This window comes from Marmota flaviventris, chromosome 4 (genome assembly GCF_047511675.1).
Source record: "Marmota flaviventris isolate mMarFla1 chromosome 4, mMarFla1.hap1, whole genome shotgun sequence".
Taxonomy (NCBI): Eukaryota; Metazoa; Chordata; class Mammalia; order Rodentia; family Sciuridae; genus Marmota; species Marmota flaviventris.
In genome coordinates, this window is record NC_092501.1 from 43,430,356 (window position 1) to 43,443,851 (window position 13,496).

Here is a 13,496-nt window from a genome sequence, read left to right on the forward strand (position 1 = left end):
TTATGCTCCTGTGGGTTCATCCTTGCTCCTTTCTACCACATCACCCCACCCCACCTCACACCAATTTCCTAATTGATGTCTTTGTTTTTCTTGATGAGGTGTATGATCACTTCCTCCACTTCCCAGGAGTTTCAAAATGCTATGAGAAGTAAACCCACAAGTGACTGGTAACCCCACAACTCCTCAAGGTTCTCAATACTTACTTCACTCTTGCCAAAGCTGGAGCTAGTCTTTAATCCCACCTTATCTGACCTTATGGAAGGTGAGATCAAGTCAGTCATTTCTCCTTCAACTATTTCCCTGCATACCCAGCTTCAGAGATACCAAGGCAAAGGGTTGTCTCCCTCACTGACTCCTCTTTCAGACCACACCAAGCGGTGGAGAAGCTCACAGCTCAGTCCTAGGTCCTTTGCCCTGCCTTGAGCCTGCTAGGTGATCTCATGATTGCCACAGCACTAAATGCTGTCCAACACACTGCCAACTCACCAATCCAGACCAGTATAGCCACTTCCCTAATCATGCAGCTCAGGGTCTCCTTGACTTGTCCACCTGAAAGATCTGATAAGATTCCAATTGAAAAAACACGTCTCCAATGTCTCCTGGATCTCCCACCCCTGCTCTGCTCCTCCCCAACTCCTCACCTTCTCCTTAAAGGGTACCACTGTCTGTTCCTCTGTTTAAGAGAAAACCTTGTCTTCGTGCTTGATGCTTCTTTCTCCCTTGCCCAGTATTCAGCTCACTATTGACCTTCTGCTGGTTTTACCTTCAAAACACATAGTACATCCGACCAGTTTTCCTCTCTGCTCCCACCTGTCTGTTATCTACCTGCTCAGGTCTGGATCCTGCAGGGGTTTCCTCACAGGCCTCCAAGCAACTAGAATGATCCTTTGAAAATACAACTGCCCTTCAGAAATTGAGAGAAACTGGTTCCAGGAACCTCTGTGGATACCAAAATCCTCATGCCCAAGCCTCTCATATAAAATGGTGCAGTATTTGCATATAACCTGTGCACATCCTCCCATATACTTCAAATCATCTCAGATTACTTATAATGCCTAATACAACATAAATTCTGTATAAAAACAGCTTTTGTCCAAGATTGGCTTTCACAGATGTAGAGCTGGCAGATACCAAAGGACAACTGTAAGATTACATGACTCCCCACCTTGAAACTCTCCAATGACTTCCCTTCAGACCTGGAATAAAATTCAAACTCTGCCGCGACCTACAGGGCTGTGCCCCAGGCTTCAGCCCACATCCCAGCAACACGTTCCTCCTGCCCATCACCCCCATTGCAGCCCTGCTCCCCACCACCCTGGCATCCTGGCTGTTTCTTGAACCCATTCCCTGCTCAGAGCCTTGAAACTGTTCCCTCTGCCTAGAATGTTCTTTGTCTGTATCCATTCCTGGCTTCCTCCTCATTTCTTTCAGGCAGGTCTCCTCAAATTTCACCTCTTCAGGGATGCTACCTTTACCATCATATGTAGAACAGCTCCCTGTCCATCACTTGGAAATCTCCTTTTGCCTGATTTACTTTATTGCACTGAACCTAGATCAGATAGGCTGTCTGTGCTGTTCAGGGGTGTATCCCAGCAACATGGAGAAGGACCTGGCATGTAGGTGCAGAACAGGCCCTTGTAAGAACCTTACCAGGCTGCAAGGATAGGCAGTCCCAGCCTGTGGTGCTTCTGGCTCTCCTCCCAGGCACACTTGTGGAAATCATCTACTTCAAGGAGCCAAGAAAGAACCCAGCCTGGCCCAGGTTTATGGTGTAGCCCTAAACAGGGGCATCAGCAGAGAATCAGAGCAGAACAGAGCCTGTTGGCCGACTAGCACTATCCCCCATCCAGTGTTCCCAACAGACTTTCCCAGCCCTGCTTTCTGCAAAGTCCACCCAGCTCCCAGTGACATGTGGACCAGTGAATGAAGTCAGCCTTGAAGTACTCAACTGACAGCCATGCAGACCTCCCCTTTCCTGATCTCTGCATTCACTGATCTCACAGTTCACTCCTCACCCCATGTTCTACATCTATCTTTCCCCATAGTAAGACCAGCCTCAGCTCCACCTATATGTCTATGTCTTGCTGAATTCATGCTGAGATGCTGTTTGAATTCTTCCTCCAGGTAACTAAACTGATGCAAGGAAGCTTGCACTGCTAACACACACAAAGGACAAGTCCTCCAGAAAGATCCTCAACTCTCCGTAACAGAAGCCAGCATTCACTGCTGATCTACCTGCTCAGGTCTGGATCCTGCAGGGGTTTCCTCACAAGCCTCCAAGCAACTAGAATGATCCTTTGAAAATACAACTGCCCCTCAGAAATTGAGAGAAACTGGTTCCAGGAACTTCTGTGGATACCAAAATCCTCATGCCCAAGCTGTGCCGGGCAGGCAGCTCCTGTTCATGGCTGTTCCATTCATCACTGTTTTCCAAGGCTCCCTAGGAAAGCCATAGAGAAGCCCGGTCCCCATCACTGCAGCACAGTTCTCCTTCCCTGCACAATGACTAGGCTTTAAGAGTAAGAGCTTGTTCCCCCCCCAATTTTGTTTTAGAGGAAGAACTAAAGTTAACTCACATAAGAAAGATGGGAACTTAGGGGTCACATGTCAGATCATGGGTTCAATGAATACTGGCCCAAAGCTGGAACTTTGTGGACCAACAATCATGATCCTTGAACTCTGGAGCAGATTATGTGGGTCTGGGCTGGGTCGTGTTCCCTAGCTGCTAACCTTCTGGGAGCAATGGCTCTGCTGGGTGACCCCCAGTCTCAGAGCAGCCTTCTTTGTTCTTCTTACATGACCCAATTGAATCTCCTCAAGTAGGGATCCAACTCCAGTCAAGCCCAAAGTAAGTCCAACCTTCAGTCTGCTTGGATCACTGGACACATATACTGCTATGGTCACCAGGCCTATAGCCCCACCCTTTCCTTCACACTGTTAAACACTTAAACACCAAAAGAGACCTTCTACATACTCCAACACTGCTCTTATCACCTTCATTTATCAGATGGAAAGTTCAGATGCAGAGCAACTTAATCAATTGTTCAAGGTCACAGAACTAGTTGGTGCTACTTAAGAACCAAATCTGAGTGTCTCTGACCCTGATAACATGTGATTTCAGAACTGACAGTCACATGGGAGCCCAGTGGTATGATGCCACAGAGGGGCATTTGGGCTTTGCAACTTCAAAGACAACAAAACATAGCTATGTGATGAGGAGGCGCCTATTAAAGGAGTCTTTGTTCCAACCAGGGCAGATGATAAGGGAGCAGGGCTTCTTTAGGGATCATCAAAACATTCAGAATTGACCTTTCCTCCTTAGCCAAAGGCCCATATCATAGAAGTAAGAGGTCTGCTTGTGGGTGCTCTGGGCTGGTACACTCCTTCCTTGTCCTATAAGCTACAAGGAATTCCTTCACCACCTGAGGAAGCCTGTGGCAGTTTACCCAAGAGGGATCCAGTCCCAGCAGAAGTATAAACAGCTGGCCAGGCCCTGTTGGCCTGGAAGAGACAATTCCAACTCCAAGTAGTCAATAGCAGCCTCTTACCCAGGATTTAATGAACTTAGTCCTTGCAAGATTTCCTTTAAGCACGTGTGAAAGCACTTAGACAACTCCTGCAGGCCCCAGAGGCCTTTCCTCATCAGGCTCAAGGAGAACCACCAACAACAGGGCAACAGGACTCTGTCCTCTGGTCCCTGGTTCTTGCACAACCCTGTTGCTGACTCAGTCTAACATTCACAAAGTCCCTTCCTTCCCCTGGGCCTCCTATGGGTGTCTCAGAGATAATGGAAGGAAACACAAGGCTGAGATACCAAAAGATGGGGTGGTTCAGAGCAGTGCTGAACTAATGGCATAGGCCAGTGTGCTCTGAGTCTCGTCTCTGCTCTGGAATATCCTAGCAACAGGACCACATGCACTTCTAGGAATTTCTCTGAGCCTCATTTCCTCTACACAACAAGGATGACCCTTTCCTTGATCACAGGAAGGTTGTAGGTTTTAGCCTCCTGTGGCATGCTTACCCTGGGGCAGACCCCAGCTGAAGAAGCCTGGTCTCCAAGGTGCAGGCAGAGCAGAGGAATAGAAGATCCTTCAGAGCAACACCACAAGCACCTACTGCACTAAAGACACTGAGTCCCACCCCAGCAGCTTCCGCCCTAGTCTCTGTCCCAAGTTGAGGTCTTTCTTTCCAGATATACCTGCTTCATTGGGCTTCTGAAGATAACAAAAATGCAGAGCTCAGGGATGGGGCTTTCTGGAGGTTTTCACATGAGGCAGGAAAAGATGATGGAAGAAAACAGGACGGAGAGTGAGTGGAAGAAGCTAGAATTGAGCCTCCGTTCTGTCCTAACATACTCTTTGGCTTTGAGCAAGCCATCCCTCTCCTGGGGCTCAGTTTGCCTATCTGAAAAATGAGCAAAGAGCCTAAGCACCTCCACTAAGCCTTGCACCCCTCAATCTTTCCAGGTGCAAAGCCCTTGGCCTTGGTACTCTCCAAAATAGGGAATCCGAGTTCAGGCCTGGTAAACACCAGAAATCCTTGTTGCTTCTTGAAATGCCAATGAATCAACTGAATTAGAGGCCAGAAAGGTTGCCAGAGGACACAGACCCCAAATCCAAACTCAACTCTGAAAGCCTAGTGGGCTGAAGGAGGATTCATGAGATATTCATCAAGGTTAGAAGGCCTTGCCCCTCAAGACTGGGACCACTCTGAGCTCTAAACAGAGCAGGGAATCTCCCTTTCAAAGTAGTCTCGTATTAGATGAATCTGAACTAACCCCCACTTCTTAGAGGGAGTTTGGAAGATTTGAAAACCAGAATGAAGACTGGAGCTCAGCTTCTTCATTATAGGGGGAAACAGTGCCCAGGAAGGAGATGCCTTGCCTGGGCCACAAAGCTTATCTATCACACACCAGCATTTCCTCTTGCCGGAAGGGTGGGTCTGACAACAAGAAACACATGCCCTTTCAGTGAACCCATGTGAGGGTCCCAAAGAGGAAGGGCAAGGACTGGGCAGAGGGATCCAGAGGCAGTTTCCACATCTGTCTCTGTGACCTCTGATAACACAGAGCTGGTTCCACCAAGCCCCACCCAGGAATCTGTCAAGGAAGGAAGGCGAGGGGATAGTCATCCAAGGGAGGCTACAGGCAGCGCCACAGGAAAGCGGGTGGAGGGAACCTCCACCCCAGTTGCTGCCATCACTGTCACAGATCATAGTGATTAACGGTGGGTGGAAACCCAAGACTCCAAACCAGGGCCAAAAAGTAAATGCTCGCTGCTTTGTGTGCTGGATGATCTCTGTTGCAAGCACTCAACTCTGCTGTTACAGTGGGAAAACAGTTAAAGACAAATAAATGAACTGACATGGCTGTGTTCCAATAAAATGATATGTGCAAAATAGGCGGAAAACCAGGTTTGGCCTGCAAGCCATGGTGTGCCAAGCCCAGCACTAATCTATCACATTAAAGTCATCTGGACCTAGAGATGAAAGACAGGATTTCCTTTAACTCAGCCATATGAAGCCTGGGATACCCCCATATACTGGTGTCCAGATTTTATATTACATTAACAGATAACTTAAAACTATAAATAACCCAAAATGACATATTTCTACAACTAAATATTACACAATAAGAACTGTCTACAACTACATATTAACAGCAGAAATGAAACTCACATATTTAACAAAAGATTTCAAACACAAAAGTCTTCAAATGATTAATGGAAGAATATTTGGGTGGAAAAACTAAGCATCTAATCAAAAGGTACTAGATAGAATAAAAATGTGATCTACATACAACAAGGAAAAAATCAGTAAATATGAGACAGGAATGACAGAGAAGATGGAATTAGCAAGACAAAGACTTTAAAATAGATATTTTACATATGTTTATAGATCTAAAGAAAAATATAAAAAGATAAGGAAAGACACAGATATTTAAAAGACACAAATGGAACTAGTACAAGAAATAGAAAATATAACATGAGAAGTAAAGAATTCACTGGATGTATTTAACAACCAATTAAACAACCAATTAAAAAAGAAGAGATACGTGGATTTGAAGACAAAGCAACTATACGGACTAAAGGAAAGAAGGAAAAACAAGAAAAACTAAACACAATCTCCATGGTCTACAGGACAACACCCAGAAAAGAAGGGAGGGAGGGAGCACATTTGAAAAAATAATGATCACAATATTCCCAGATTTGATAAAATTACATCTTCACAAATCCCAAAGGTCTAATGAACCTCAAACAGATTAAATACAAAGAAAACCACACTGTACAATACAATACAGTAGAAAAGAGAAACTTTTTTTTAAATACTGGGGATTGAACACTGGGCACTCTATCACTGAACTATATCCCCAGAATTTTGTTGTTGTTGTTGTTGAGAGCCGGTGTCACTAAGTTACCCAGGCTATCCTTGAATTTTCAATACTCCTGCCTCAACCTCCCGTCCCAAGTAGCTGGGGTTAAAAGAGTGCACCACTATGCCTGGCTAAGAGAAACTTCTGAAACAAACCTGAGGGTGGGGAAAGATAAACTACATGTACAATATGCATCTACAAAATATTTTAACCAAATGAAGTGAAAACATTTCAAAATGTGTGGGATGCACAAAATATACAGCTTCAAATTCTTATACTAGAAAACAAGAGAAATTCAAACCAGTGATTTAATCTTCTACCTTCAAAGGCTAAGAAAAAAGCAAAATAGTTCCAAATAGAGGTGAGAAATAATAAATAAAAGAACAGCAGTCAATGAACTGGAAATAGATAGCGGTCATGGTTGGATAAGAATGTGAATGTGCTTAGTGCCAATGAACTTAAAAATGGTTACAAGGATAAATTTTGTTATGCATATTTTAGTTTTTGAAAAATAAAAGTAAAAAGTAATTATAAAAGATTTTTTAAAATCATTGGAATTAAAAACATTAAAAACAAAATCACCTAACATTTTTTTGTATTTGTTCTAATTAGTTATACATGACAGTAGAATGCATTTTGACACATCATACATAAATAGAGTATAGCTTCTCATTATTCTGGTTGTACACGATGTAGAGTTACACTGGTCATGTAATCATACAAGCTGATAATATCTGATTCATTCTACTATCTTTTAAGAAGTCAAAGATAAAAGAGTTGAGTCTAATTTATGGCAAGGGGATGCAGACTGATTGTGACCTGGGGAAGGGGTGTAGAGGAAGGGACTGCAGAAGACACAAAGGAAGCTTCTGGAGTGACAGAAATGTTTCACATCTTCATTTTGATGATGGTGGTTGTATGGCCCACTGAATTGTCATCAAACTGTACACACACATACCAGGTTACTTCACCTTGAAAATACCCTGTGAGTGTTCAATAACCATATGACCCGGCAAGAATCTTGGTGCATCCTGGATATCCCTTCCTCTGTGATCCCTACTCTGCTTCATTCAGGCCTGTGTGAGGAGGGCAGGGGCTACAGCCCTGCAGAGATCCAGCACCCTTGGCTATGCCTCAAGTTCCCCTGGTGACTCTGAGTAGTCCTTGCCCTTTGCCCTGGCAAGGCTCAGTATAAAAACACGCACGTCTACCTACACCCAAAGATAAGGCAGTCTATTTCCTGTGAACTGGAGCAGGCTTTCTGAAAAAGTAGTTTTGACTCTATAAGTATGTCAGGCAGGTCAAATCAATGTATACACCTTCTGACCAACTTAATGTCACTCCTGGGAATCTATCCTGGCAAACGACTTCCCTCCTTTCCCCAAAAGGAAGAATTCTGTATTATAAAAAAATAATCACTACATCCTTATCTAGGATGGGGAAAAAAAAAACTGAAAACAACCTAAAAGTCCAATATGGGATTCTCTAAAACAAATATAATCACAAAGACTATGTCACAACCAAGAATGTTCTACACCAGGTGATGCTGCTGTGAAAATGCAGACCTCAAGAAAGGGAGGATTCTGCTCACAAGGACATGAAACCACGAGCGGGTGGAGCAGGGGGAATGCAGTAATCCTTGGCTGCCTTGTTGAGCCTTCTTGAACCTCATGCAATAATAAAAGTTTATTATATAATACTTGGAGAGAAATAGGTACTACATCTTCTCAGTAGTGAAGACAGGAATATTCTTAAAATACTACACTTGGGGAACCAGGGGAGGAAGGAGAGAAAGGAGAGGGAAAGTACTGGAAATGAAACTGACCAAATCATGTTGTGTGCATGTATGAATATGTAACAACACATCCTACTAATACATATAATTACCAATAAATGTACCAATAATATACTAATAAATTTAAAAAAAAAACACTATACAGAGGGCCATACATGGTTCCTCCAACACAATCTTCTCCCAACTTCCCTCCCTCTGCAAGCCAAAGTGAGTTTTTTAAAAAAATTTAAAAATTTTTAAATTGTGGTAAAATTTACAACATGAGTGTGGATTTCAGTGGTATTAAGTAGATGACAGTCTGGTGCAACCACCACCACCATCCATCCACAGAATTCATTTCACATAACTGAATGTCTGTACCATCAAATAGTAACTCTTTGCTACGCTTGAATGTGTTCCCTGAAATTGATGTGCTGGAAGCTTACTACCCAAAGCAGCAGTGTTGAGAGACAGGACCTTTAGGAGTGGTTAGGTTAATTCATTATCACCAGAATGGGTTTGTTACAAAAACAAGTTCTGCTAGTCTTGCCCTCTTTCTTGCCTATGTGATGCCTCTGCCCTGTTGTGAGGCAGCAAGATGGCCCTCAACAGATGCGGACCCGAGCGTGGGTTTCTTGACTTCTAGAACCATGAGGCAAATAAACATCTCTTTTCAATAAGTACCCAGCTTGTGGTAATTTGTTAGAGCAGCACAAATGGACTCAGACACTCCCCCATTCTCTCTCCCACACTCCTTGGCAACCAACATTCCACTTTCTCTATGATTTTTGACTACTCCAGGTAACATAAGTAGAATCATAGGTTTGTCTTTTAAGTGAAATCAATTTGTCCTTTTTGCATCTGGCTTATTTCACTTAACATAATGTACCCAAAGTTCACCTATATTAAGATGAATAAGACACTACAGCATTTATGTGCCACATTTTATTTACCTAATCATCAAAGGATACTTGGGCTGTTTCCACCTTTGGCTATGGTGAATAATGCTGCTATGAATGTGGGTATACACATCTCCCTTCAACATCCTGCTTTCAATTCTTTTGAGTCTATACCTAGAACTGAAATTGTTAGATCACATGGTAATTCCATTTTTAATTTCATGAGGAGCCACTATATTGTTTTCCATCACAGCTGCAACATTTTACATCCTTGCCAACAGTGGACAAGGGCACCAATTTTTCCGCATCCTTCCTAGCATTTAGTTTGGGTTGTTTTGGGTTTTTTTTTTTTTTTTTTTTTCTTAAAGAACAGACATAGATGTGAAGTGGTATCTCACTGTGATTTTGATTTTTCGTTTCCCTGAGCTGAAGATTTTGCACGGCAAACAAGTCTAGCCTAACTAAACCACAATTTAAAAAGTAAAAAATGCTCATACTCTCAAAATGCTATTGTTGGGCCAGGTGTTGCAGTGCCCATAAATCCAATGATTCAGGAGGGTGAGACAGGCGCATCACAAGTTTGAGGCCAACCTGGGCAACTTAGCAAGACCCTGTCTCAAAATAAAATCCAGAAAGAGCTAGGAATGCAGCTCTAGAGAATTCCTCAGCAAAACCAGGAAAGCTCAAATTCTTTGTGGAAAAGTACCCCTAGGTGCATTACCCAGTACTGTTAAACAAACAAACAAACAAAAAACTATTTTGGCTAGAAGCAATTTTTCCTATCCCTATAATAAGACCCCTCAGGAAGCCCAGCTCCATTCTCACTATGTGAAACATGAAATTCAGAACAGAAGAGAGACATCAGCGGCATCCATGTTTCTTACCCCAATCATGTATTAATGTTTCCTGGGAAATCTCAGCTCCAAAGTCAAAAAAGAGCTAACAAAAAATGTTAGAGTGCTATAGGCGTTTATCTTTAAAGAAAATTATTGTGAAAATAATGCTCAATGGGGGCAAACTGCTAAATTAAAGCTTGCATTTGTCATATCACCTAGAACTGGCTGCAGAAACAACAGACTGCCTTCTGCATATTCATCCCCGCCTACTGAGCAATCCTCCTCCTCCACTGCTCACCTCAATCATCAAAACAAAACAAGTACCAACACTGTGCAAAATCATCTATCCAGACTTTGCTTCAAAATAATCCAAAGAGTGGGTGGGGGAACAAATGAAATTAAGATCAGCTATGAGTGGATAATTTTGAAGCCCGATGACGGGAATGTAAGGCTCATTACATTTTTCTATTTTTGTATTTCTAGCCATTTCAAAAAAGAAAATTTCTCTAAAGAGATATACCATTTGAAACATTTCTGCAACCCTATGAGGCAGACAGCAAGCAGCTGAGAACAATGTTTCACAACAAGAACACCAGGCTTATCAAAGACAACCAGTTTCAGTGAAGAGTCCAGACTGGCACCCTGGTGCCCAGAGTAGCCTGACATCCTCCTTTCTGCTCCATGAGCTTAACAGAGGACTGTGCATCTCAATTCTCAGGCCTTACTCCACACTGCACAGAGGAAGATGGCAAATCCCAGCCAGGACCTAGCAAGGAGGGTCAGGGCAGCTTGGGCCTGACCAACGTGACCAGTCTCCCACCTGTATTTCCCAACCAGGCTCTCATTTCCTGTTTCTGGTTTTTCCCTGCTGTTCAGCCCCAGTGCACACTAACTGAAAAATGATTAACTCTCAACAGCACACATTGCCAACTCTGCAAAACCCTGATAACACTACAATGCCCTTCAACCACTAAGCGGACTTGCTGCAATCCTGAATTCATGAACTCTGCTATTTGAATTTGCTGCTATAATGTGTGAGTAGGCAAGTGAGTACAGCTCCCCAGGAGCCAAGAATCTGTTCTTAAAAAGTTCCTGAAGAAACAGAGATGACCAGGGCCCTCAGCCACAGCAGCTTGAGGACAGCTCTGCTCTAGCTACAAAAATCTGGATGACAGTCTGAGGTGAAGGAAAAAAGCTGAGGCAGAACAGCCAGCAGGGGTGAAGCCAGTGCTCCAGTGTACCAAGTGTTAAGCTGTCTATACCCCAGGTGGCCCTCTATCATTCACCTGACCTGGAGCAGTGGGGGAACAGGCCAGGTGGGTCCAGAGGTTTCCCTCCAGACAGGGAGCAATGCAGGTCTGGGAAGCCACACATGATGTGGACAAGGCACAGTTCTCCCATTAGGAGGGACCCACAGGAACAACAGTTGCAAGGTCCAGCAATGTCCTATTTCAGGAGCAGTGATGGCACTGTTTGTGAAAGGCTATTCTAAGCACAGCAAATGACCTGGGGTCAAAGGCCAAGCCATTGGATCCCCCTGTCAATGGCCAAGCCATTGGATCTCCAGAACAGAACACACTGAGATGAATTCCCAGGAGACGATGATATAAAACAATATTGAAAAGCTGGGAAGTCTTAGTGAGTCTGCCTTGTTTTCAAAAGTTCCAGTCCAAATAGGAACCACCAAATCCACAGATACTGTGCTAGTCAGCTTTCCATTGATGCAACAAATACCTGAGATAATCAATTCATAAAGAGAAAAGGTTTATTTTGACTCACAAATTTGAAGATTTTAGTCCATGACTTTTGGCCCATTGTTCTGGAGCCTGTGGTCAGAAGCAGCACATCAGGGAGGCAGTATATGGCAAAATCATTCACCTAACAGCCATAATGCAAAAGAAAGAAACAAGAAGAGACCAGGTCCCACTAACTCCTTCAGGGGAACCCCTCAATAACCTAATACCTCCACTAGGCCCTACCTGTGGAACAGCACCTAGGCTAGGGATCAAGCTTATAACACATGGGACTTTGCAATCTAAACTTTCAAGAGCTAAACTATAACAAATACTAATGGTTTCAACCATTAAAAGGCTTATGGTTTAAAAGCATTTTTAATTATCATGTCCCTTATTGTCCTCCTGTTCCTCTCCTTGGACCAATTCTACTGCAAGACACACATGATGTATCTCAACTCTTTCACCATCTCCAGCCAGTGACCAATTTTTCTTCTTCTCTTTAAGGCAAGTTCCTTTAAAGAACTACCAAGAGTCTCAGTTTCACTCCCTCACTTTCTGCTGGCTCCTTTGGCCAACTCCAGCCAAGTTTCCATCACCGCCCCACTCCCACCCAGAGCACAGTGTCTCCAATCAAGGTCACCAACCACCTCTACGGTGTCCAAGCCACTGCCAGTTTTCAGTCCTCATCCTGCATCACCTTGATGAGGCATAGCTGATTGCTCCTTTCTACTTCAGAGACTTCTATAACATGAGCTCTCCTTGTCTCCCTTTCACCTTAGTCCATCCACTCAGCCAATTCTGCATGGATTTTCTCCTCCACCCAGCCTCTGGCACCCCAGGGTTCAATATTCCAAATTTCCCTCTCCTCGGTCAACATGCTCACTTGTTTTGATGTTCTTCTTAGGCTACTACTTCCTCTGATAATGACCAAGACTTTCACCTCCACCATGATTACTGACAAAGAAAACTGACATACACTGTGCTCCCTCTCACTCATGCTTGGCTCCAGTCACATGGCCTTCTTTTGATCTTTGCAACTGCTATTCTCTCTGCCTGGAGCTTTTATCCCCCAGACTCCCACTTGGCTGTTCCTTCACTAATATTCATAGCAGGGGCTGTGGTCCACTCCTGAAGTCCCAACTATCTGGAAGGCTGAGGCAAGAGAATATTGAGTTTGAGGTTAGATCTCAGCCCCCAAGTCACCTCCTCAGAATGCTCTTCCCTAGCCACCCCCAGCCAAGGAGCTTCTCCCTGCCTGCTCTCTAATGCCAAGCAAGCTAATCCTGCTCTTGGTAAACCATAAGCATCACACAGTCAAATACACATTGAATTTGAATTGAATTGACAAGTACCATACTCTCTTCATTTCACTGGGAGCCTTCTGAGGGCAGGAAAGATAGCACCTGGGCCAGAGCTCCAAGCCTTCCTAAAACCCAAGGCTGAGTTAGGGGCCCTTAATCCAGCTTTCAATCACCTTGACTCACCCATCACATTTGCTGGTTCCAGAGCCTCACCTAGGCAGGGCTTGACAATGAAACATATGCACAGAATCATGATTTATTCATGAAGGACTGCACAAGAAAATATGATTGTTCTCCTATACTTACCCAGAAGACGATGTTGTAGCTGAAGAGGAGGTACTTGTACCAGCAGCTGACCTCGGCATTCGAGTATCTGTAATAGTGCATCTTCTGAGAAGCAGGACCTGCAAAGAGACAGCAACTGATGAGAGGGCAGGTTTAATGTTAAGACATCTGCCCAAAACCTGCTCCCCAAGAAAAGAAAAAAGTTGAGGCTCATACAGATTCCAGAAATCTCTGAATTGTTTCTCTTTTGTCCTTTTGCTAGTCCAAGCACAGTCTACTACTAATATCAGCTATG

At 43.8% G+C, this 13,496-nt stretch overlaps 1 protein-coding gene across 5 annotated transcripts in view; it reads right to left on the minus strand.

The window, feature by feature from the left end:
• The window catches only part of Tspan14 (tetraspanin 14), a 55,745-nt gene that overhangs the window by 14,601 nt on the left and 27,648 nt on the right, over window positions 1-13,496 (minus strand). For 2 of the 5 annotated variants that reach the window (XM_027940013.3, XM_027940012.3), the window contains exon 2: window positions 13,223-13,320. In XM_027940013.3, coding sequence (XP_027795814.1) covers window positions 13,223-13,303 — 81 coding nt within the window. In that variant the 5' untranslated portion in view covers window positions 13,304-13,320. Of the gene's footprint in view, window positions 1-1,650; window positions 1,688-4,021; window positions 4,046-11,658; window positions 11,710-13,222; window positions 13,321-13,496 lie in introns of those variants that run through there. The other 3 variants (XM_071611125.1, XM_071611126.1, XM_071611127.1) reach the window with 3 other exon arrangements.